Consider the following 23,923-nt stretch of genomic DNA (forward strand, 5'->3'; position numbering starts at 1 on the left):
ATCCAGCTTCATTTTATTAGACTGTACATAGAATTATAATAGATAACTTTGGTTATGCATGACTTTGAAAAGAAGAGGATCTGTCATAATTTCAACGTTACATCACGCATCAAACACTAAGCTACTCCCTCGACCGGAACAACGAGTGGATCGTCTGCAATCGAATCTGGTCAATCATGGCTCAACCGAGAAGGCTTGGAGACCTAAAAGTGGACAAAACAGTATTTTTCTTGTGCGACATGCAAGAAAGATTTAGACCAGCTATCAAGTATTTTGATGATATTCTGGAAGTGGCCAAAAGATTGGTAATTGTAGTTTATTTTGTCACACGCTAGTTGCATTTCAATGGATGGGTGGACTTTGGAAGGGGAGTGAAGTCTTGACTGGTTGTTCGAGACCGCTTCGTCATTTTCTTTTCTTCTACTTCTTCTTTCTTTTTTTCTTTTCCTTTTTTAACGTAACACGCTGGGTTTACATAAGAATATCATAATTTCTAATTTTATTAATGGATATGTCAGGAGACAATATATTTTAAAAATCAAAATGCAGTCACTACAGTAACTGCATTCAGATCAGGAAAGACAACAAACAGGGTTATGTTTGCTGACCCTCTCCACCCACCCACCCCCTGGTCCCCCGACCCCAAGCACAAGAAAAGAAGAAACAAACCAACCCCTTACAGAGTCTGTTCCAGTTCTCCTCTCCAGTGACAAACCCAGAGGCAGAACTGATATTATAGTGACAGGTGGAAGGACGGATGAAATGGACTCAGAACTGAAGTCAGTCAATTTCTAATGTTCAGGGTAACTTGATAGTTTTAGTTAAGCCACTTCAGTTAAGAGAATGTCCCATACTTACTTATTGTTGCATGAAAATAAGAGACACTTTCCAGCTTTGTCTTTTCACATGAACTATATACATAATGTACAAGTCCTTGGTTCAGGGTTCTGTACAATGTATCATGCTTAGTGTGTGTGTGTGTGTGTGTGTGTTTTGAGAAAAGCCCTTAAGCAAGATGTCCCCCCATTCATGCATCTCTGTCTTGGCGTGATGCATGTTTTCTGTTTTTACCAAATTGGCATGCCAGTCCAGTGCTTTCATGAACTAGATTCATATTTTTTACTGTTGCTGTTGTTGTTGAGCCATCTCTCATGCATTGGCCCCACATACTGATACTGCTCATCCAGGAGGCACCGTTGCGGAATCGATTAGGTGTTTGACTTCTGATCCAGTGTTCACCAGTGATCAGGGTTTGATGCCCCACTTAGGCATGGTGTTGTGTCCCTTGGAAAGGCACTTTACTCCGATGGTCTTCACTCCACCCAGGCGTGAATGGGTAATGGACTTTGGTTAGGGAAGGTAAAATGGTGGAAGAAGAGGATTGGGCCCAGCCATCCTATGCAGAACCATAGACACAGCGGATTTTAAATTCAGTGCCCCAATAGCCATAAAAGGCTAAAAGGCTGGGATCTTTTACCTTTTTTTTTAACTGCTCATCCTGAATCCCATGCACACAGCTACACACAGACAGTTTTGTTCGTGTCATGGCTCACAGTCCATAGGGAGCTGATAATGATAATAATAATGGCAACAGCAGCAGCAGCAGCAGTAGCAGTAGTAGCAATAATGATAATGATAATAGAAATAATGATAAAGATTTATGTATTTACATAGTGCTAAATCATGCGCGAAAACAAATCACACCCGACTATCGCACACATGTATAACTTTTAGATAAAGGCATGAAAGACAATATTTGTAAGTACACCTTTTGACTTCTTAAGACCTGTTTGCATATGTGTGTGTGTGCGTGTGTGTGTGTTTGCAATATGCATATGTTTTGTTGTATTGTTTTATTTTCTTGAATAATCTGTTTTTGATATCATCAAACTAGGGGGTTGTGGCAATGTGCATGATGAGTGTGCAATATGACTTGTGCAATCTCATGGTTCATGTCTTTCAAAATTATTGTATTTTTTATTATGATGTTTTAAAGTGATATGCAATGCTATAAATTGTATGATGTGCACACATGTCTGAATGTTTAATGTTGCTTTTGAAAGTCATGTGTAATACTCTCATGTTAAGCAATTGTCTGCATTTGATTTATCTTTTTGAGATAATACAGATTCTTATCTTATCTTACCTTACTTTACCTGCATAATATTCTCATGCTGAGTAATTGTCCTAATTTGTTTTCCTCTACCTTGTGTAATTTATCCTTTTGAGATTATAAAGATTCTTACCTTACCTTACCTTACCTTAAGATTTTTTAATGATGATTGGTCAAGATGTGGATGGTGCTGCTGCTGCTTTGTAGATCCATGGCATTAAAATTATTGTTGGCGTCCGTCTGTCTCGGGAGACAATGGAACTCTGCGCCTAGTTCGGTCAAGTTGTTGAGTTGCAGTGCCTGCTGTGGCTGTACAGTCTGATTCTGGATCGGCAGGTTCTGTTGCAGTTGCTGCAGGTGAAAATCACGTCTGGCTCAGAGGGTACGGATTATGCCCTCTGCTGTGTGCGCTTTCTCCCCTGTTCCCAGTGCTGTTCTCTCTTCTCGTTCCTCTGGATGCATGCCTTTATGGTCCTTCTTCAGCACTTACGGTCTTCAGCCACCACCTCCCAACCTGCCGGGTCCATGTTGCCTGCCCTCATGTCTCGTTTGCAGATGTCCCTGTAGCGTAGGACAGGTCTTCCTGCAGGTCTGGAACTAGTGGCGAGCTCGCCATAAAGGATGTCCTTGGGGATTTGCCTGTCATCCATTCGCTTGATGTGGCCGAGCCACCGCAGACAGCGCCGGGTCAGGAGTGCAGACATGCTGGAGATGCCAGCCTGGTCAAGGACTTTCTTGTTTGGTACACTGTCTGGCCACGTGGTGCCCAGAATTCTCCTGAGGTTATGCAGGTGAAAGGAATTGAGTCTGCGTTCTTGGCGAGAGTAGAGAGTCCATGTCTCGCTGCCATACAGCAGAGTGCTGAGCACACAGGCTTGGTACACATGCATCTTGGTGCTGATGGTCAGCATGGGATTGTCCCAAACCTTCTTTGCCAGGTGGGCCATGGCTATAGCTGCTTTGCTAATCTGCTTGTTGAGTTCGGTGTCCAGGGAGAGGTTACTGGAGATGGTAGAGCCAAGATAAGTGAAGTCCTCGATGACCTCAAGTGTGAAGTCACCAGTGGAGATGTTTGGGGTGCTGTTCACGTCCTGGCCCATGTTGTTGGTCTTCTTTAGGCTGATAGTCAAACCAAACTCTCTGCATGCTTGGTCGAAGCGGTTGATGAGTTGTAGGAGTGCCTCCTCAGAGTGAGTTGTCAGAGCTGTGTCGTCTGCGAAAAGCATCTTGCGTATGAGAACCTGTCGCACTTTGGTTTTAGCGCGAAGGTGGGCCAGGTTGAAGAGACTGCCATCGCTTCTGGTGTGGAGATACACTCAGGCATTAAAGTTATTGACTGTGCGACAAAGGCTGTACTCAACGGATACTTTTGTAATGTCCTGGCGTTTGCCAGGCTCCAAGAGATGCAGAGACGTCCAGTGACCTCCAGTGACCTGCAATGTTGGTTAGGAACTGTGAGCAACACCCACAGATGCAATCATGAAGTGGATGATTGCTTGACTGTGTGGTCCCAGTCTTACTGTTTATGCCCATAGCACACTCAGTCCTGGGTAGAAGGTGATCAGGGATTGAAGAACCCCACAATGACACATGTCTCTGACAGGGTTTGGACCTACACATCTTTTCGGTCACCAGTGTAACATGCTAAGTACTTCTCTACTGTGGCTGATTTTAATGTATCAGATTGGAAAAAAAAAAATCAAGAAGAGTATCATTAAAGAAAAGGAGAAGAAAATGCAAATATAGATATTGCATGGGAATTTCTGAGTGGGAATCATTATGAGAGACAGTGAAACAAAGAAAGAAAGAAGGGATTTAAGGACATGTCAGTCAGTCATTCCCTGTTTCATCTTTGTTGTTTGTTTGTCATGGAGTCAGGAAATTTCTTTTGAAAAATTATTGTCTTCTGAAAAAAAAAAAAAAAAAAAAAACAAAAAAAAAGCCAAAAATGTTTAGCCTTCAATGTACTTTTGGAGTAAGAATTATTCTTTATTTGTATATATTTATGTATTAAATCTGTTTTCTTTGTACTTAAGTTTTAGACAAGTTAGACTTAGAAATGATTTATTGAAAGATGAGTTATTTTTGTTGATCAGTTAAAGAACATAGAAAATAGTGAGCTCCATTCCTACAGCTTTCAGCTGTGGAGTTTGTATGTCTGTGCGTTGCATGTTGTATGCGTCTGTGTGTGTGTGTGTGTGTGTGTGTGTGTGTGACGTTTGTGTATATGTGTGTGTATCACTAAATGTACACATATTATTCTGCACCACTGCCTGTGGGGTGTGACCCTGATAATGAAAACATTTTAAAAGAAACAAAAAAAGAAAAGAGGGTAAGAAAATAACCTTTGAAATCAATATTTCTGTTTATGAATAACATGTAAGAGAGAAAACATGTTCAGATTATTTATATTTGGGCTGGGTTACAGCTTTATGATAAGAGTCTGTGTAGTGGTAGATGTGGGGGTTATGAGTGAGTGTGTGTGTGTTTTTGTGTGTGTGTCTGTGTATGAGTGTGTGCATGTATTCACGAAGGGAAGTGTGCATTCTCTAGTGTTTGTGTGTGTGTTTGTGTATATGTGTTTGTGTATATGTGTTTGTGTGTATATGTTTGTGTATACATGAGAGAGAAAGTGTGCACATGTTTCCATGAAGGGAAGTTTGTGTGCAAAAGATCGTTGGAGAAAGTGTGGAAAATTGCATGAAAGTGAGTGTGTGTGCTGAAGTGTGTGCGCGCGCGCGCGTGTGTGTGTGTGTGCGCGCGCATGAATATGTGCATGTACGTGTGCACACGTGTGTGTGTGTGTGCACTGCAATTCAGCAACATTCCATCAGATACCGTACTGCCAATGGAAGCAAAAACTAAACAAACTGTGGGAATCATATTGCTTTCCGTAAACATGTAACACTGTGAGACAGAAAACTTGTGCTCAGTTTGCTTCCCTTGGGGCAGGGCTACACCTGTATGACTCGCTATCATCACTGCTTACACTAACAGATAAGACCGTAATCCACAGCGCCTGTTACCCCTCAGCATGATTTGTGCTGACAGCGCTATATGACATAATCGCCAAATCATAAAGTACGGAAAGCAGACTGGAAAGACCTCCCGTGGAACTAACTGAAAATGATAACCACACAGCAGTGTTTTGACAAGTGCACACACAGGAAGGACAAAAATAAACCGGAATCCCGCTCTCTCTCTCTCTCTTGTCAAATGATAATAATGAAGAAATATTTCTTTTGCGCTCTCCCATAATGCAGTGTAGAACTCTTGCTTGTTGTGCTTTAAAGAAACGATGAAGCAATGCGAAGAAACTCGACGGGATAGACTTATGCACACTGACATGCACACATGTACAAGTATTCTTCATCACTATAAGATCGTTAAGTACAAGTTTGTTGCTCAAATTCCCTGCGTGTATACTATGTAATCGTGTGTTGGTCATTTTGAACCATGAAGTAAAAATAGAGGCTGACAGCAGATTTGCCAATGATACAAATAAATACATGAAGGGTGAAAAATAATCCATGCAGTAGGAGTGGAACGAAAATGATGACATGTGATGAAGCCTTGTGACTGTTAGGTTTTTGTCACCAGAAACTGAACTTTCAGTGTGCATTTTTTGAAGTTTGAAGAAATGACATTTTGTTTGTTAAAAATTACTTTATTAGGCTGTTGACACGGGGGGAAAAAAGATTGGTAAATTTGTTGTTGTTCCCTGTTTCAGATAGCTGCTACACGGATTTTGGACATTCCACTTGTTGTGACTGAACAGGTACTGATTGATCTGAGGGCAGAAAAAAATCATTACAGATTGTGTGTGTGTGTGTGTGTGTGACTGAGTATGTGACTATGTGTGTGTGAGTGTATGACTATGTGTGTTTCAGTTTGTGACTCAGTGTGTGTGTGAGAGAGAGTGAGAGTGTGTTTGAATACAGAAAAAAAAATCAACGTCCATGACTAAATTGTGTGTGTTCAGTTAGGTATGTGTGAGTGCATACATGTGCTTTTGTTATCATGATCGGATTTAGCGGGTGCCTGGGTGCGAATGCTACGAAAAGCTGGCTCGGGCACGCAAATTTTCTGTCGAGAGTGCCCAGTTGGCTCTGAAAAGTTGACAGAGGCGAAAGAAAATTATTTAAAAAACACACCAAGAAAGCAAGCTCGAAATGTAAAGTGTCACCTGCTGCAGCTCGCTTCGCGTAGCAGCATCTTTGCTCGTGCGCGATCGGAGGTTGACGTTCATGGCGCGTTAGCAACGAACGATGTTTGCCATATTCAGTGTTAAAAGAAAGGCTCCCGAAACAGAGATGAAAGCTCAGGATAACAAAAAAGAATAAACAGCAGGAGTACGAATCAAAGCGCCAGCGCGTGTACAGTGAAGCCTGGCAGAAAGACTTTCCTTGGTACATTTTATTTCATTTTATTATGCTGGCTCCCAAAACCACAATTGGGCACTCAAATGTTTTGTCCAGAGTGCCAGACTGGTACTCAAAAAAAGAGAGTTAGATTCGAACCCTGATGATGATGTGGATGATAAGTGGAGATAGATAATGGTACTATGGTGATGGCCTAGAGGTAACGCGTCCGCCTAGGAAACGAGAGAATCTGAGCGCGCTGGTTCGAATCAAGGTTCAGCCGCCAATATTTTCTCCCCCTCCACTAGACCTTGAGTGGTGGTCTGGACGCTTGTCATTCGGATGAGACGATAAACCGAGGTCCCGTGTGCAGCACGCACTTAGCGCACGTAAAAGAACCCACGGCAACAAAAGGGTTGTTCCTGGCAAAATTCTGTAGAAAAATCCACTTTGATAGGAAAAACAAATAAAACTGCACACAGGAAAAAATACCCCCCCAAAAATGGTGGTGCTGTAGTCAGTGTAGTGACGCGCTCTCCCTGGGCAGAGCAGCCCAAATTTCACACAGAGAAATCTGTTGTGATAAAAAAAAGAAATACAAAATACAAATACAAAATACAAATGTGGTTGAGGTGACCTTTTATGTTTACGACCGTACGGTCACTGGATGTAATGAGCAAACCTTACAACAACAACAACAACAACAACGACATGATTATCACTGCAGTACCCCAAGGGCCTGGGCAGCACGGTGGCAGAGCTGGACATCAGCAGCGCAGTGTGCACAGTGCCAAAGACCAAGTTCAGCATGCTGCTGCCAGAGGTGGAGGGCACGCTGAAGACACTGTGCGACGGGAAGGTGCAGCACATCGTGCTCTTTGGCATCGAGGTGAGATTTTTGTCTGTGTGTGTGTGGATTTTTTTGCTGCTGCTGCTGCTGCTGCTGCCCCATCATCTGTATCATTTACTTTCAGTGGCATTACTCCCACAATGCACAATCCGATTACCCACCTCCCCCCACTTCATACCCCCTGCACACACACACACACACCCGGTTAGTTTGTCACAGTCCGGTCCCATGGTTGTCAGTCCACAGGAATATGTTAAGATGTAATAATGATAGTAATAACGATGAAAATAATAATGATAATAACAATAATAAATGGTAACAATTATAATGATAATAACAATGACAACAATAATAATGATAATGATGATAATATAACAATGACAATAATGATAGTAATGACAGGAATAATAATGATGATAATAATAACAATGCCAACTTATGCTCACACATCCCAGGCAAGAAGCTCATGAGATTTACAATAAAAAGTTGCACATACACATACATGCATACATGAACAAGCATCTGCACACTCTAGCATTCTAACAAACACACCTGCACACGCACACACATGAACAGAAAAGTTTGTAAGAGAAGAAAGACTGGGTGTCTTAGAGATAACCCCCCAAAAACAGAGTGTCGCTGCTTATGTTATCGGGTTAAAAACAGCCATACACTGTAATTACAGAATCTGTAGAGTGTACATGTTTATGTGTGTATGTGGTGTTTGTGTATGTAATGCTCCAGGTGCCGAGTGTGTTTATGTGAGCATGCACATATCCCCACACCCCTCCCCCACATACCCCTCTCCTGTTGATTTCGTGGTGACAGAGATTAACAAAAACTGCGCGGCTGGCTGCGAAGTGTAACGATAGTCACAGTGCCGTGTGTGTGGTCTGCGTTTCTAGCTGCGAAGTGTAACGATAGTCACAGTGCTGTGTGTGTGTGGTCTGCGTGGCTAGCTGCGAAGTGTAACGATAGTCACAGTGCTGTGTGTGTGTGGTCTGCGCAGCTAGCTGCGAAGTGTAACGATAGTCACAGTGCTGTGTGTGTGTGGTCAGCGCGGCTAGCTGCGAAGTGTAACGATAGTCACAGTGCTGTGTGTGTGGTCTGCGTGGCGAAGTGTAACGATAGTCACAGTGCTGTGTGTGTGGTCTGCGCGGCTAGCTGCGAAGTGTAACGATAGTCACAGTGCTGTGTGTGTGTGGTCTGCGTGGCTAGCTGCGAAGTGTAACGATGGTCACAGTGCTGTGTGTGGTCTGCGTGGCGAAGTGTAACGATAGTCACAGTGCTGTGTGTGTGGTCTGCATGGCTAGCTGCGAAGTGTAACGATAGTCACAGTGCTGTGTGTGTGTGGTCTGCGTAGCTAGCTGCGAAGTGTAACGATAGTCACAGTGCTGTGTGTGTGTGGTCTGCGTAGCTAGCTGCGAAGTGTAACGATAGTCACAGTGCTGTGTGTGTGGTCTGCATGGCTAGCTGTGAAGTGTAACGATAGTCACAGTGCTGTGTGTGTGGTCTGCATGGCTAGCTGCCAAGTGTAACGATAGTCACAGTGCTGTGTGTGTGGTCTGTGTGGCTAGCTGCGAAGTGTAACGATAGTCACAGTGCTGTGTGTGTGGTCTGTGTGGCTAGCTGCGAAGTGTAACGATAGTCACAGTGCTGTGTGTGTGTGGTCTGCGTGGCTAGCTGCGAAGTGTAACGATAGTCACAGTGCTGCTGTGTGTGTGGTCTGCGTGGCTAGCTGCGAAGTGTAACGATAGTCACAGTGCTGTGTGTGTGGTTTGTGTGGCGAAGTGTAACGATAGTCACATTGCTGTGTGTGTGGTTTGTGTACAGACCCACGTGTGTATCCAGCAGACAGTGATAGACCTGCTGACCCGTGGCTTTGAGGTCCATGTGGTGGCGGACGGATGCAGCTCCCGGAGCCAGATGGACCGCATGTTTGCCTTGGAGGTGAGCACTGACATTCTTATTCCACTACGCAGCAGTAGTCTTTAGTGTTGCGTCTTTCCCGGTCTTCCGTGATATTTGGATGGGTGGGAGAGAGGTGTGGAGGTGGAGGGGGAAGGGGGAAGGAGAGGGGGGTGGGGAAGGTGTGACTGTGCCAGTGTGTGCGTGTGTGTGTGTGCGCGTATGTGTGTGTTTGAGTGTGTGCATGCATACTTTTGTGTGTGCATGTGTATTAGTGCATGCATGTGTGTGCGTATGTGTGTGTTTTGAAGCCTGAAATAAGCCCACATCATAATATGTAACTATTTTCCAGCAATTTCAGCACATGGCGACCACAGTGACGACGAGCGAAGCAGTGCCGTCACACACACACACACACACACACACACACACACACCGAGTCACAGTCACACAGTCATAGTCACACAGACATACACACATACACAAACACGCATATGCGCGCATGTACACAGACACTCACACACACACACACACACACACACACACACACACATCCATATCCATATCCAAAAACTCACCCACACACTCTAAATTTCCCCTTTTCCCCCAGACCCCCCTCCCCCCCCTCCCCCTACACACACACTTAATTGTGAAAAAACAACAACCCCAAAAACAGAAAAAACAAAAAACAACCCTGAAATAGACCCACATCATATGTAACTATCTTCCAGCGATTCCAACACATGGGTGCCACTGTGACCATGAACGAAGCAGTGCCGTCACACACACACACACACACACACACACACACACATACACACACACACACACATACACACACACACCGAGTCACAGTCACACAGTCACAGTCACACAGACATACACACATACACAAACACGCATATGCGCGCATGTACACAGACACTCACACACACACACACACACACACACACACATAAACACACACACACACACACACACACACACCACACATCCACATCCACATACTCACCCACACACGCCAAACTTCCCCTTCCCCTTACACACACACACACACACACACACACACCTAAGAAAAAAAAAAAAAGAGCAAAATAAGCCCACATCATAATATATACATTTTTGACTCACTTGTGTAAACAAAGTGAGTCTATGTTTTAACCCGGTGTTCGGTTGTCTGTGTGTGTGTGTCCGTGTGTCTGTGTATCTGTGTGTCTGTGGTAAACTTTAACATTGACATTTTCTCTGCAACTACTTTGTCAGTTGACACCAAATTTGGCATAAAAATAGGAAAAATTCAGTTCTTTCCAGTCATCTTGTTTAAAACAATATTGCACCTCTGGGATGGGCACAAAAAAAAGAAAAAGAAGAAAGAAAAAAAAAAGAAGCCTAATTGTATGCAAACTGCATTTACTGTAATATTTATATTTTTTGTATTCTCTAAGCTTGCCACTTTGATCTGATATTCTGACCCAACAACAAGAGCAGTCATTATTATCATTTTTTGTTGAAACAGGAACTTCTTTTGCTAAGCATGGAAGTTTTATTTATTTTGCAAACGTTTTGGTGCAGATAGTAAAAAAGGGAAATTACTCTGTAATTAATGCTAGGGGACTTAATTTGCTTTAAACTGATCTTTTTCATCTTAAACATTACATTTTGAAATTATACTCAATACATAAAAAGCTTGTGTGTTTTACTCTCAGTCACAAGTGAGTCTTGAAGGCCTTGCCTCTCTTGTTTTCCCTAGCGCTTCCGACACATGGGGGCCACGGTGACCACAAGCGAAGCAGTGCTGCTGCAGCTGGTGGCTGACAAAGACCACCCCAAGTTCAAGGAGGTGCAGGCGCTCATCAAAGTCAGTGCCCCCCAGTCAGGACTGACCCCTAATTTGTAACCCCACCCCTTGCCTCAACACTCCCCCCCCCCCCCACCACCCCCCCACCCCCTAATCCAAATCTAACTTCCCCGGTCTCTCCAGTGTTGTTTATATGATGACTGACAGTATCTGCAAGGGCTGAGAGGTAACGTGAAGAGCGTTTTTCATGAGAGAGGTTTTGCTGTATGTGTCTGTGTCTGCTGCTATTTTCTATTCACTTCTAGTTCCGTTAGACTCCGTCGTAGTCCTCACTAATAATGATAGTATTAGTGATAATGATAATATAAGAAAAAAAAAGAAAAAAAAGAAAGGATTATATAGACATTTGAATAATTTTTTTTTCCCTTGACACTACATCCTCAGTGAATTTGCTTGTTCAGCGCATTTTACACAAAGAAGAAGTGCTCAGTAGGTCAAAGAGGAAAAAAAAGAAGTATATTTATATATACATTTTTTAATGCAAAGATAAGAATTAGATAGCTATACTTGTGTTCCAGCCCAGCTGATGGTACACAGGGTCATAATTATGAGGACTGAAAACATACCTCACCATATCCATGCATCTGATTCTATTTCTGCTTTTGGCTCATCACTAAAACTCATCTTTTTAAAACCTATCTATAAGCACCCTCAGCTTCCTTGTTCTCCAACACCACCCATGTCAGCTCTCACTTTGGATGTATGTAGTGGGGTGGGGGAGGGGTGGAGGGAGTGTTTGTGGTGGGTTTTTGAGAAAGAGTGGTCATGGATGTTTTATGTAACTTGTAATATGTTTCTTTTCTGTAAAGCGCCCTGAGCTCTTAGAGCGAAAGGGCGCTATATAAATTTACATTATTATTTGTATTTCTGTTTGTATTTCTTTTTATCACAACAGATTTCTCTGTGCGAAATTCAGGCTGCTCTCCCCAGGGAGAGCACGTCGCTATACTATACTACAGCACCACCCATTTTAAAAAAAAAAATTTTCTGCGTGCAGTTTTATTTGTTTTTTCTATCGAAGTGGATTTTTCTACAGAATTTTGCCAGGAACAACCCTGTTGTTGCCGTGGGTTCTTTTACGTGCGCTAAGTGCATGCTGCACACGGGACCTCGGTTTATTGTCTCATCCGAATGACTAGCGTCCAGACCACCACTCAAGATCTTGTGGAGGGGGAGAAAATATCGGCGGCTGAGCCGTGATTCGAACCAGCGCGCTCAGATTCTCTCGCTTCCTAGGCGGACGCGTTACCTCTAGGCCATCACTCATTATACCACAGAACTGACCAAGAAAACAAAACAACATCATCAGACAACAGAAACAAACAGGTTGATTAAATCTGGGGAAAGACGACCTGGAGGGGAAGAACTGGGTGCAATCACAGTCACACTTCAAGCAGATAGAACCATGGGTACACATCTGGTGTGGTCCATTCCACCACCACAAGGTGAAATAAACACACCTGAAAATAACTTTGTAAGTATACATAGCACAGCGATGATTTTTTTTGGGGGGGGGGGGGTGGGAAGGGGTGGGGGAGTGGGGGAATTTTGTTATTATACACAGCACAGCAATGAATGTGTTTGGAGGGATTTCTGGTGAGCAGCAAATTCGAAAAAGCGAAACAAAACAAAAGAAAAAAGAAGAAAAGATATATATATATATATATATATATATATATATATATGGGTGGTGACTGGAAAATTGAATGCAACCTCCCCCCCAAAAAAAAACCACCAACAACAACAAAAAAACAAAAAAAAAAACAACAACATCTCTTCATGGATGGCATTTGTGGTTGAAATTTCCATACGTTATGTTAGTTGTGATGTGAAGATGAACTGTTTGTACATTATGTCTAAGAGATATTAAACAGACCATTGAAATATTTCATTTCTTGAGTTTTCATGAAATGTTGTGTCTTCACACACTTTTTTTCCTTTTATCTTTATAAAAAAAAAGGACATTTAGACGCCTGTTATGGATGATGTTAAAATTGTTTTGTGTATTGTGTAAAAGATATTATTAAACAGATCATTGAAATGAATTTATTTCCTCTCTTGAGTTTTTATGAAATGATGAGTCTGTATTTTGCACAGATATGCATGCATTTTCTGTTTCTTTTCTTTTGATAAAGACATTTTGATGCCTTTCATGAATGAGTATACAGCACAACATCTGCATGAGATGAATGAAAGCGTGCAAATGTTGTCATGCATTTTTTAGTGTGGTTGGTTTGACTTTTCTTGTTCCTGTATTTTTTGTTGTTGTTAGTCTGTATGTACTGTTTGTCTATCAGTGTGTTTTTGTTTGCCTATACTGTCTCTGTCTTTCCTCTGAGATTATCTTCATACTGAATATGGAATTGTGAACTTTCAGCAAAATGGTGTTAATGTGTCTTTCTGCATATTGGACACACACACACATGCAAGCATGCACGCACATACACCCACCCCCCCACACACCAAAACACTAACACACATACACTAACACATACACATGAAGCAGGTGCATGGCTGATAAGTCAAGGTTTCCACTTGAGATGTGTTTGCTGTGTGTGTGTGTGTGTGTGCGTGTGTGCATGCGCGCACATCTGTGTGTGTGTGTGTGTGTGTGTGTGTGTGTTGCTTGCAATGTCAAAGTGCATTTGGTGAATGCATATGTGTAATTGTATGATACAGAATTAAAACTTTTTTTAATATCGTAAAAGCAGCAAAAAACAAAACAAAACAAAACAAAAAAACACACACAAAAACCAGCAACAAAAAACACCTGCTACACAAAAGTCGCTTTGAGTTGGGAAGAGAAGAAAGTGACAGTGTGAACCCAAGAACTGCTCATGGTGCCAGAGCAGACCGTGGATCCTTTTGATCCTGGAATCAAGAGGTAGCGTGGTGATGAATGGTACTGAATCTGCTCCACAACAAGGTTAAACAAGAGAGGCAAGGCCTTCAAGACTCACTTGTGATAAATTACGTCCCCTAGCATTAATTACAGAGTAATTTCCCTTTTTTACTATCTGGACCAAAACGTTTGCAAAATAAATAAAAATTCCATGCTTAGCAAAAGAAGTTCCTGTTTGAACAAAAAATGATAATAATGACTCCTCTAGTTGTTGTGTCAGAATAAGAGGTCAAAGTGCCAAGTTTAGAGAATACAAAAAAATAATTATATAAAACAGTAAATGCAGTTTGCATATAATTAGGCTTCTTTTTAAAAAATTTTTGTGCCCATCCCAGAGGTGCAATATTGTTTTAAACAAGATGACTGGAAAGAACTGAATTTTTCCTTTTTTTATGCCAAGTTTGGTGTCAACTGACAAAAGTATTTGCAGAGAAAATGTCAATGATAAAGTTTACCACGGACACACACAGACACACACACACACACACACAGACAACCGAACACCGGGTTAAAACATAGACTCACTTTGTTTACACAAGTGAGTCAAAAAAGGGGGGGGGGGGGGGGAAGCACATTCCGCTCAACAGAAATCCATCTCAAACGAAAGCAAATAGGCCCAAGTAACCGATTTTAGAAACAAAGCAAAACCAAGACACAACCGTATTGACAACAAAGTCATGGCAGTGGTCACTTCTTCAGTCACTTTAACTCTCTCCATACGAACGGCGAAAGAGACGACGTTAACAGCATTTCACCCCAATTACCATCATCAAAATATTGCAAGCGGAAGGCTCTTATACTGAAGAGGTGAATGTTGACAAAGAATACCACGATTCTGACGACGTAAGCTAAAGGTTGGGTCATTCAGACACCCACTGGACATCCGAGGGGTCTGTGTAGAGGAGAAGAGAGGACTGGCCGTACTGAGTGAGTTAAAATTTTTTTATATTAACACTGCTTCGTTATTTCAATCAGCAGGAAAGCGAATATACGAGGAGGAATCCGTATACCTAAATCAAATTCATTACGGGCTAAGTATTGTTCTAATGTCAAGTGCATATGCTTTAGTAACCTGACAATTGAGCATATAATTTTTGACTGTAGCTTGATGAAGCCTTATGTACACGAAAGTGTGTCTTCACAAGTGACTGAGAACGTTGATGTTTTTGACTTTTTGCATTCATTATCAGTTGTTTCGCTTGTCAGTTTGACGACTTCTCTTTTACGAAGTCCTTTAAGTAATTTCCTGTAATTGTATTTAGATTTTTTTTTTTCTTTTTTTTCAAATTTCACCCACATTTCACCCTCATTTGCCCAGTTTCCCCCAACCCTCCATTCATTCACATCTCCCACCCCTTCTAACCGATAATACTCAAATGTATTCATAAATACTTTAACAAAATGTCTTCAATCACCGATATGTGTGACGGGACATTAAACAAAATCCCCCCCCCCCCCCCCCAATCCCCACTTCGTATACCTAACTAAGCTAGCACAAGATAGACAGCAGATGAGATCTCCTGTGGCGGCCTCATGTGTCACAGGGCACGATGAAGGCTAAGTAAAGAAGTAAGTTATATTGTGCTCTCAGCTAATCAACTCTAGCCATTTCTTGATAAGAACTGAAGACACCATAACTGATCTATGAGCTAAATGATATTTGTGTGTACTTGGTCCACAAAGTAATGTGTGTGTGCATTTTTTTGTGGCAGAAAGAGACAGGCAAATGCTATGTAAACACGTCCCTGTAATGTTTAAACCCAAGCCCTAACGTTTTCCACAACGTCCCTGTATGCAAGGCATTTGTATTTGTATTTCTTTGTACGAGGGTCATTCAATAAATAAGGTGAATTTTTCGGTATAAGGACTTCTAATACAGATAGAAGCTTACTTTTTTTTTTTTTCTTTTTTTTTCAACGTAGTCTCCCAGCACTGTCACACACTTTTCCCATCTGTGCACAAGCTTCCGTATTCCCTCAGCGTAAAAATCTTTGGACTGATGTCTCAGCCAGTCGCTCACAACACTTTTGACTTCATCGGCACCCACCGGCAGCTGACCTTCGAGTAGCCAAGGTCATCATGGACAATTTTGTGTGCTGTCCCAACAGATAAGCTCAAAGTCCTTGCAATGTCATCCACTGTCACCCTTCTGTCAGACTGAATGAGGTCATTGACTGATTCGATCACCTCAGGAGACCTCACTTCTGTAGGCCTTCCAGGCCTGTCTTCATCCTCAACACTGCTCCGTCCTTCTTTAAACAATTTAGCCCACTTGTAGACATTTTTTCGGCTGAAACATGTGGCACCATACACAGTTGACATTCTCCTATGAATTTCAACTGGTTTGCACCCTTCAGCAACCAAAAACTTGATAACTGACCGCTGTTCAATCCTGGAGCATGCTTCTTGGTCGGCCATCTTTGTTAATCGCCAAAACTCTCAAAGTTTTTTTTAATCTGCAAAACAAATTAAATCCATGTGAAAAAGAAGTAAAAAAAAAAAAAAAAAGAAAAAAAAGTAAGCTTCTATCTGTATTAGAAGTCCTTATACCGAAAAATTCACCTTATTTATTGAATGACCCTCGTATCACAACAGATTTCTCTGTGTGAAATTCGGGCTGCTCTCCCCAGGGAGAGCGTGTCGCTATACTACAGCGCTACCCCTTTTTTTGTATTTTTTCCTGCGTGCAGTTTTATTTGTTTTTCCTATCGAAGTGGATTTTTCTACATAATTTTGCCAGGAACAACCCTTTTGTTGCCGTGGGTTCTTTTACGTGCGCTAAGTGCATGCTGCACACGGGACCTCGGTTTATCGTCTCATCCGAATGACTAGCGTCCAGACCACCACTCAAGGTCTAGTGGAGGGGGAGAAAATATCGGCGGCTGAGCCGTGATTCGAACCAGCGCGCTCAGATTCTCTCGCTTCCTAGGCGGACGCGTTACCTCTAGGCCATCACTCCACATGTAATGTTTAAACACAAGCCCTAACGTTTTCCAGAACGTCCCTGTATGCAAGGCATGTAATGTTTAAACCCAAGCCCTGAAATTTTCCAGAAAAAAAAGTCGAAGGGACATTCTGTCCTGATACAAATTTGAGTTTACTCGGTCCACAAATGTGTACCGCTCTGACACAGCCAGGTAAATTATATATATATAATGCCCTAATGTGCAAGTCATGTGATGTAAACTGACCCAGGCCCTGACATTTCCCAGCACAAAAAAGGTCAAAGGAACATTCCGTCTTCGTACAAATTTGTAAACTTAAATAACAGACTTGCGCAAGAGGGAATTAAGAAGGCAACGAGAATTAATCTCTCCAATGGGCCATCTGAAAGCCAGCTGCTCCTCAAAAGGGAGATAAGTGTTTAAAAAATGATGGCCTTTTACTCCTCATTAGCGATCGTAAACAACTGGCCCCATGAACATTGAACAACCTATTGGCGTTTGCTTTGAGGTGAAATTGTATGTATCGTTCAGGGCCTGCGTTCTTCTGGAGTCATCAATAGCCTGTGTCAGACATGCAAAGTTAAAAGTTACCCAGACTTTGACCACTTAGATTGATCTTATCTGCACCCCAGCATTAATTTTATTGGGCGCTTAAAAAAGAAAAACAGCGTTGAAAATACCCCAAATACGAAGTCCGGAGAAAGTTGAGTTTGACGACCAATTGATTTAGGCCCTTTACCTTAAGGCCAAGTTGTTCAGGACTAGAGTCTTGAATTTCTGAAGGTTTTCGGTGTTCGAGAGGGTGAAGTCATGCGACTAAAACTGAACAAGCGTTTCTTGAAAAACAAAACAAAATGAAGGGTGAACGGGTACAACTAAGAAGCCAGCACGTTCAAGCCTGGTGGCCTATGTTAAAGGGGGTGGGTGTGGTAAAAAGAGATCCACAGTAGGTAGACGACCGCGTGTCATATTACTCTGGTCGGTCACAGAAGCATGTTAGTTTCACTTTCCTTGCACGAATTGTGTAGACTATCACAAGTGTATTGTATCATGGTGTATTGTTTTTTCACTTTTATTGACAGAAGTACAGATTCCCTTATCACACACCCCCCCGCCCCCCAACCCCCCATTCCCCCACCCTTACCCCCCGTGTGCAGTTCGGGCTTGTGTCACGCAGTGTGCTGCTGAGTTAAAAAAAAATTGTTTTAATTATTTTTCATTTTTTTACCTTCTTTGTTCTCTTATTCTTTTTTTTTTATTACTTTCTTTTTCGTTTGTTCGTCATTTTGGTTCGCTATATTATGATTATGATTATTATTGTTGTTGTTATCAGCATCATCACCATTATTATTATTATCATTATTATTATTATTATTTGTTTATTGGTTGTTGTTTTTTCGGATGCTGCCCCACAACTATCTTCTATTTCTGCTTGTTTTTTTTTGTTTTTTGTGTTTTAATATAAGTTTGATTCTGTGTGTGTGTGTGTGTGTGTGTGTGTGTGTGTATGTGTGTGTACGTGCGTGCGTGTGTGCGAGCGCATGCGTGTCTGTGTGTCTGTTGTTGTTGTTATTTCACCGTATCATATCCTCGGTAGCTGCCTCTTCCTGCGGCCGGCAACCTCGACGGGTGTCACGTGAGTGGCAATACTCTCACGCCGCACAGATCATTTTCCGTGAAACTTGACTGTCCCTGCACGGCACGGCACAACCCGGCTCGCGCTGTCTCAGTCCCAGGGCAACACCACCTCGGGGACGGCTATCGCTGTCAGGTCACTTGCTGAAAGAGATCCGGTGTTGCTACAAAAAACAAAAAACAAAAAAACAAAAAAAAAAAAAAAAAAAAAAAGGGAGAAAAACAGTAGGAAAAAAAAAAACAGAGAAAAAAAACACATGGAAACCACACACACACGCGCACGCGCGCATGTACGCAAACACACGCATACACACAGGCGCGTACACACACACACACATGCTCACACACGCACACACACACACACACACACACACACACACACACACACACGCACACACACACTCACAGACAGACACACACACACACACACACACAGCACACACACACATTAGAATTAAGAAAATAAAACGCCCCCTCTCCATGGTAAGTGACAGTAATTACAAATCTCTTACGTAGAATTACAATGCTCTGCACACGTTTCCCAGTGAAAGCACCCGAGTTGAAAAGGAAGCATTTCTACTCAGTCATTGTTGATGTTGCTCATGTTACTTTGAACTACACTCAAAAGCTCAAGTCAGGGAAGAAGAAAGCACGATTTTTTTTTATTTTTTTTTTTTCAGGAGGTCTTTTACTTTTCCTGCTTGAGGTGAATGTTTTTTTCTTTACGAGTTTTCTTGTTGTTGTTTTTTTTCCAAGGGTTATTTTTTTCTGGGATACCTTTTTGCTAGTCTACACCGCTCTGCACTGCCGCTGACTTATATGAAAGATTGTTTTTATAGCTTGATAGAATGTCTCTATTAATAATATCAGTTTCAGTCAGTGGTGACTGAATAATCTGATTCCACAAACGCGGCACGGAGGAAATCATCAGTTCTCTGTGTAAGCTTACAGGTCTAAACAGAACTTGATTGTCCCAGTACAAGTACATTCATGAACTTGACAGAACAACAAGAAACAACAAGAAGAAAGTGCTTACTTGTGTATTGTTAGACCTGCCTTATGCCGATGTCAGGCCCAACACTCGGCTTATATCACATATTGACATAAGTTTACATTTGGGCCAACAGCAAAGTGAGAGCTGTATTATCAATGGTTTCTCCAGTCAATGGGAAACCATTTACAGCTTAGTCTTTTGTGAAGGACTATGACTCTCAAACTAGGAGGCAAAATTGCACTGGCTCTTAGTGCTGCAGCCTTGTGGGCTAGTTGGCCTTTGGGAACCATCCCAACGCCGACTGTCCTAAAACCCTCTTGGCCGAGAGAGTGGGGATGTACTTGGGCAAGACACTCTCCACTATAATCAAATTCTAGCCCAAATAGTCGGAACAGCAGTTGCCTCCTCTGCTGTTCTGATGGTCATAGTCGGACACGACTGACTATCATATATATACTATGCTGATGTGGAATTCAGTGTCAATAATCAGAGCATGACTACATGTTTTTACTTCCTAATGCGGCATAAAGTATATCAATTTTGTACCCGTAAATCAGTCTTTGAATAAAAAAAAAAAAAAAGAAAAAAAAAAGAAAAGAAAATAAGTGCTTAAGTCCTGTCCAATGCTGGCGACAATAATTGTTCTCTGAGAGATGAATCAGAGAAAAATAAGCGCTCCTCTGAAATGGAGAGAGAGACAGACAGACAGACAGACAGACAGAGACATAGCGAGAGCCAGAGAAATTCGCCTCGTATAACTCAGTCAAGCCAGTCTTTATTGCGCGCTGTCCTCACAACGATCTCTGTTTTGTTTTTGTTCTCTATGTGTTGTTTTTTTTTTTTTAACCCAGGCATCCAGTTAATGAAAAAACAACAACAGCAAAAAACAAAAATCACACACACACACACACACACACACACACACACACCGATATGGTGACATGAGACAGATGACACGGCGAGATAGTCCAGCGCCGGTATGTAGATATATAATCCACGCGGTCTTGATGATGCAGAGAAACCATCAGAGACCGACACCCTCAGGGTGGTATATATATACATACCCCTCTAACTGGGTGGTCCCACACCTCACCACCCACCCACCCACCCAGGCTGTATTCCCCAACTGTCCGCTCACACTTTCCCTTTCCCTGCCACTGATCTCAATCACAGTTGTTAAAAGCCCGGCCGACCGCAAAGGATCCATTCGTTTTTCAGGGCTGTCTCTGCCGTCTGAGCAACATCGTAGGGCAGAGCAATTACGTTACGTGCTGGTTCCTTCAGAACCTTGGAGGTGTAAGTGCATTCCCCGCTCTCTCTTTCGTTGTTATTCTTTTCCCGTCCCAATTTTGTGTCTTTAAGCTGGCATCTTACCCCAAATTTCACACAGCACGTTGTTCTCAGTGAATCTGTTATAGTCTTGAGCAGGTGTTGTCTTTGTTCGTTCTTTAGTTTAGCGTCTTTTCACTGTCAGTGATATTAAACGATTAAAACAAAATATATAAAAAAATATAAAAAAGGGGGAAGGGGGGAGATAGGGAAGAGGAAAACAAAAAAGTTAGAAAACCACCAAAAAAATGCACAACTAACATGCAATTGCATTTAACAGTAACAATTCAAGAATGATAATGATAATCAGAATAAAGCCATTAACGCAATTCTGAAGTACATTAACTCTCTCCATACGAACGGCGAAAGAGACGACGTTAACAGCGTTTCATCCCAATTACCACCATCAAAATATTGCAAGCGGAACGCTCTTATACTGAAGAGGTGAATGTTGACAAAGAATACCACAGTTCTGACGACGGAAGCTAAAGGTTGGGTCATTCAGACACCCACTGGACATCCGAGGGGTCTGTGTAGAGGAGAAGAGAGGACTGGCCGTACTGAGTGAGTTAAAGGAATGTAGAAATAGGGCTATGACCTAACCGGCCTGTGAAAGTTCGACCATAAGAACCTCGTCAGAAAAAAACTTTCCTGAAAATCATCTGCAGAAGAGTTATTCTCTTTGAAATACTTGGACAAGAAGGTACGTAACTGTTGGCAGTGAAACAAACAATGATGCAAGCTGAACTGCTTACAACAGATGCATGTAACATTTTTACTATACTTTGTTTTATACGGAAGAAAGTTAGTAGAGGTTATTAATCTTGTATAGCAAGCTGATGGATTCGGTATCTTTTCTTTAATAACATTCTCGGGGAATACTGTCCCTTTATGTTTTAAAAACTGTTCCTTCCATCGGTTATGAAACCGACCCCATGCTGATTTTTCTGACAAAGTGTGTGCCTCTTTTACGGAAAGACGGACATGTATTTTTGTCGATTTTTCTGACTTCTCTCTCTCTCTCTGTGATTGGGCGAGGGAGAGGGGGGGAGGAGAAGGGTTATATGTAAACATACAGTCCGTGTAGCCCGGCATAAAGATTTCTGATCGACCAAACTCTGGTCGCTGACACAAGAGTGTGTGGATTGATTTGTTTTTATTATGTCGTCATTTAGTTTCATCAGGTTTGTTCGTGTGAAGCGCTTGTAGCTCTGTTTGAGAATCGGCGCAGAGTAGGTGTTAATTATTATGATTATGATGAATGAAGTGATGATGATGATGATGATCACCATCATCATCATCATTAAACACATGTGATACCTCAATCGGTCAAATGTTATTTTAAAAAATCACACACGCACGCACGCACGCACACACACACACACACACACACACACACACACACACACACACACACACACACATATATATATATATATATATATATATATATATATATATATATTATCAAATATTCCTGTACTTTTTTATTCCAAGGCCTGACTAAGCGCGTTGGGTTACGCTGCTGGTCAGCCATCTGCCTAGCAGATGTGGTGTAGCGTATATGGATTTGTCCGAACGCAGTGACGCCCCGATCCTTGAGCTACTGATACTGTCAACAAGTGCGTTGGGTTATGCTGCTCGTCAGCCATCTGCTTGGCAGATGTGGTTATAGCGTGTATGGATTTGTCCGAACGCAGTGACGCCTCCTTGAGTAACTGAACTGAACTGAATTGAACTGCCAACAGTTGTTTAAAAAAAAAAAAAAAAAAAAAAAAAATATATATATATATATATATATATATATATATATAACTTTATTAAAAAAAAATAATAATAAGTTTCGAACATCAGTATGTTAGCGGCGTTCAGTTCTTAGTAAGCCTACCTGTTCTGGTTCAACTCTCGAAGCACCCCTGCCGCTGATTGTAATTGCCTGGTTCCGCGGAGCCAGACTGAGCGAGCGCGTCCTGGCCTGTTGTGATGTGTGGAAACCGATGTCACATCCATCATCACTGACAGCTCCAACGTGTAGGTACATATGAACCTTCCCACGTCTTACATCATTCTTGACACGGTCTGAAGTGCAGGCATGTAAGAGGAGTGGAAATCGGAAAATGAGGAGAACAATTTTTTTTTAATTATTATTTTTTTGCTGTAGAAAAGACGTTTTGAACCCACTAGGAACAGGAAGCAGTTTGTGCTTCCTTTAACCCCTTGACTGCCGAACCTTGGCGAAACGAGGTCAGTGTGATATATATATATATATATATATATATATATATATATATATATAATAATTAGGACCAACATCAGTGGGCTGATGAGAGCTTTTTAACCACCACCCACCCCAAACAAAAAGCAGTTTTATTAAAGGTTAAAGAATTAACCAAGACTGTTTTTTCTTGTGTTCGTCATTTCAATACAAAGACATCTGCGCCTGGATTTAATATTTCTTAGATATATATTTTTTTCTTTCTTTCTTTCTTTTTTTTTTTTTTTCTTTTTTAATGCAGCTACATTTTATGTATTTCAAAATGGTGTCGTTGATTTTTTTGCGAAATGGAAGCAATGAAATCCTCAGAGGACAAAAACCAAATTAAAAAAAAAAAAAAATGGTGACAGACATCCTGTCTTGTAATTGTATGTTTTTTTTCATTGATGACAGCGATTCACTGACGCACACACTCGTCAGCAGCAGTCAAGGGGTTAATAATAATAACAATGATAATAATAATAATGATGATAATAATAATAATAATGATAATAACCACAAAAAGAAAATTTTTTTCTCCAGTCATACAGCGCTGAATCAAGCGATTTTCGCTTACGACTTGAAACACTCCGCGTACGACCCAAACGGATTAAAAAACAAAAAATTTACGTCCTCTCATGTAGGCTACTCTTCTACTTCTTCTTCCTCTTCTACTTCTTCTTCTTCCTCTTCTTTCTTCTTCTTCTTTCTTTCTTTCTTTCTTCTTTCTTCCTCTTCTACTTCTTCTTCTTCCTCTTCTTCTTTCTTTCTTTC

At 41.7% G+C, this 23,923-nt stretch overlaps 1 protein-coding gene across 1 annotated transcript; it reads left to right on the plus strand.

The window, feature by feature from the left end:
- Positions 1 to 139: 139 nt before the first annotated feature.
- On the plus strand, positions 140 to 13,135 carry LOC143288043 (isochorismatase domain-containing protein 1-like). The gene is made up of 5 exons (XM_076596307.1): positions 140 to 305; positions 5,844 to 5,891; positions 7,202 to 7,363; positions 9,158 to 9,274; positions 10,983 to 13,135. The coding sequence occupies exons 1-5, from the start codon at positions 177 to 179 to the stop codon at positions 11,127 to 11,129; spliced, it is 603 nt and encodes a 200-aa protein (XP_076452422.1). The 5' UTR covers positions 140 to 176; the 3' UTR covers positions 11,130 to 13,135.
- The last annotated feature ends 10,788 nt before the right edge of the window (positions 13,136 to 23,923 follow it).

Source organism: Babylonia areolata, chromosome 12, assembly GCF_041734735.1.
Source record: "Babylonia areolata isolate BAREFJ2019XMU chromosome 12, ASM4173473v1, whole genome shotgun sequence".
Lineage (NCBI taxonomy): Eukaryota > Metazoa > Mollusca > Gastropoda > Neogastropoda > Buccinidae > Babylonia > Babylonia areolata.

Bases quoted from the DNA above. Each gene is read 5' to 3' on its own strand.
- LOC143288043 (XM_076596307.1), top strand. From the start codon at position 177: ATGGCTCAACCGAGAAGGCTTGGAGACCTAAAAGTGGACAAAACAGTA. The intron at 306-5,843 runs GTAATTGTAGTT...TCCCTGTTTCAG, and splicing joins TGGAAGTGGCCAAAAGATTG to ATAGCTGCTACACGGATTTT. The intron at 7,364-9,157 runs GTGAGATTTTTG...GTTTGTGTACAG, and splicing joins TCGTGCTCTTTGGCATCGAG to ACCCACGTGTGTATCCAGCA.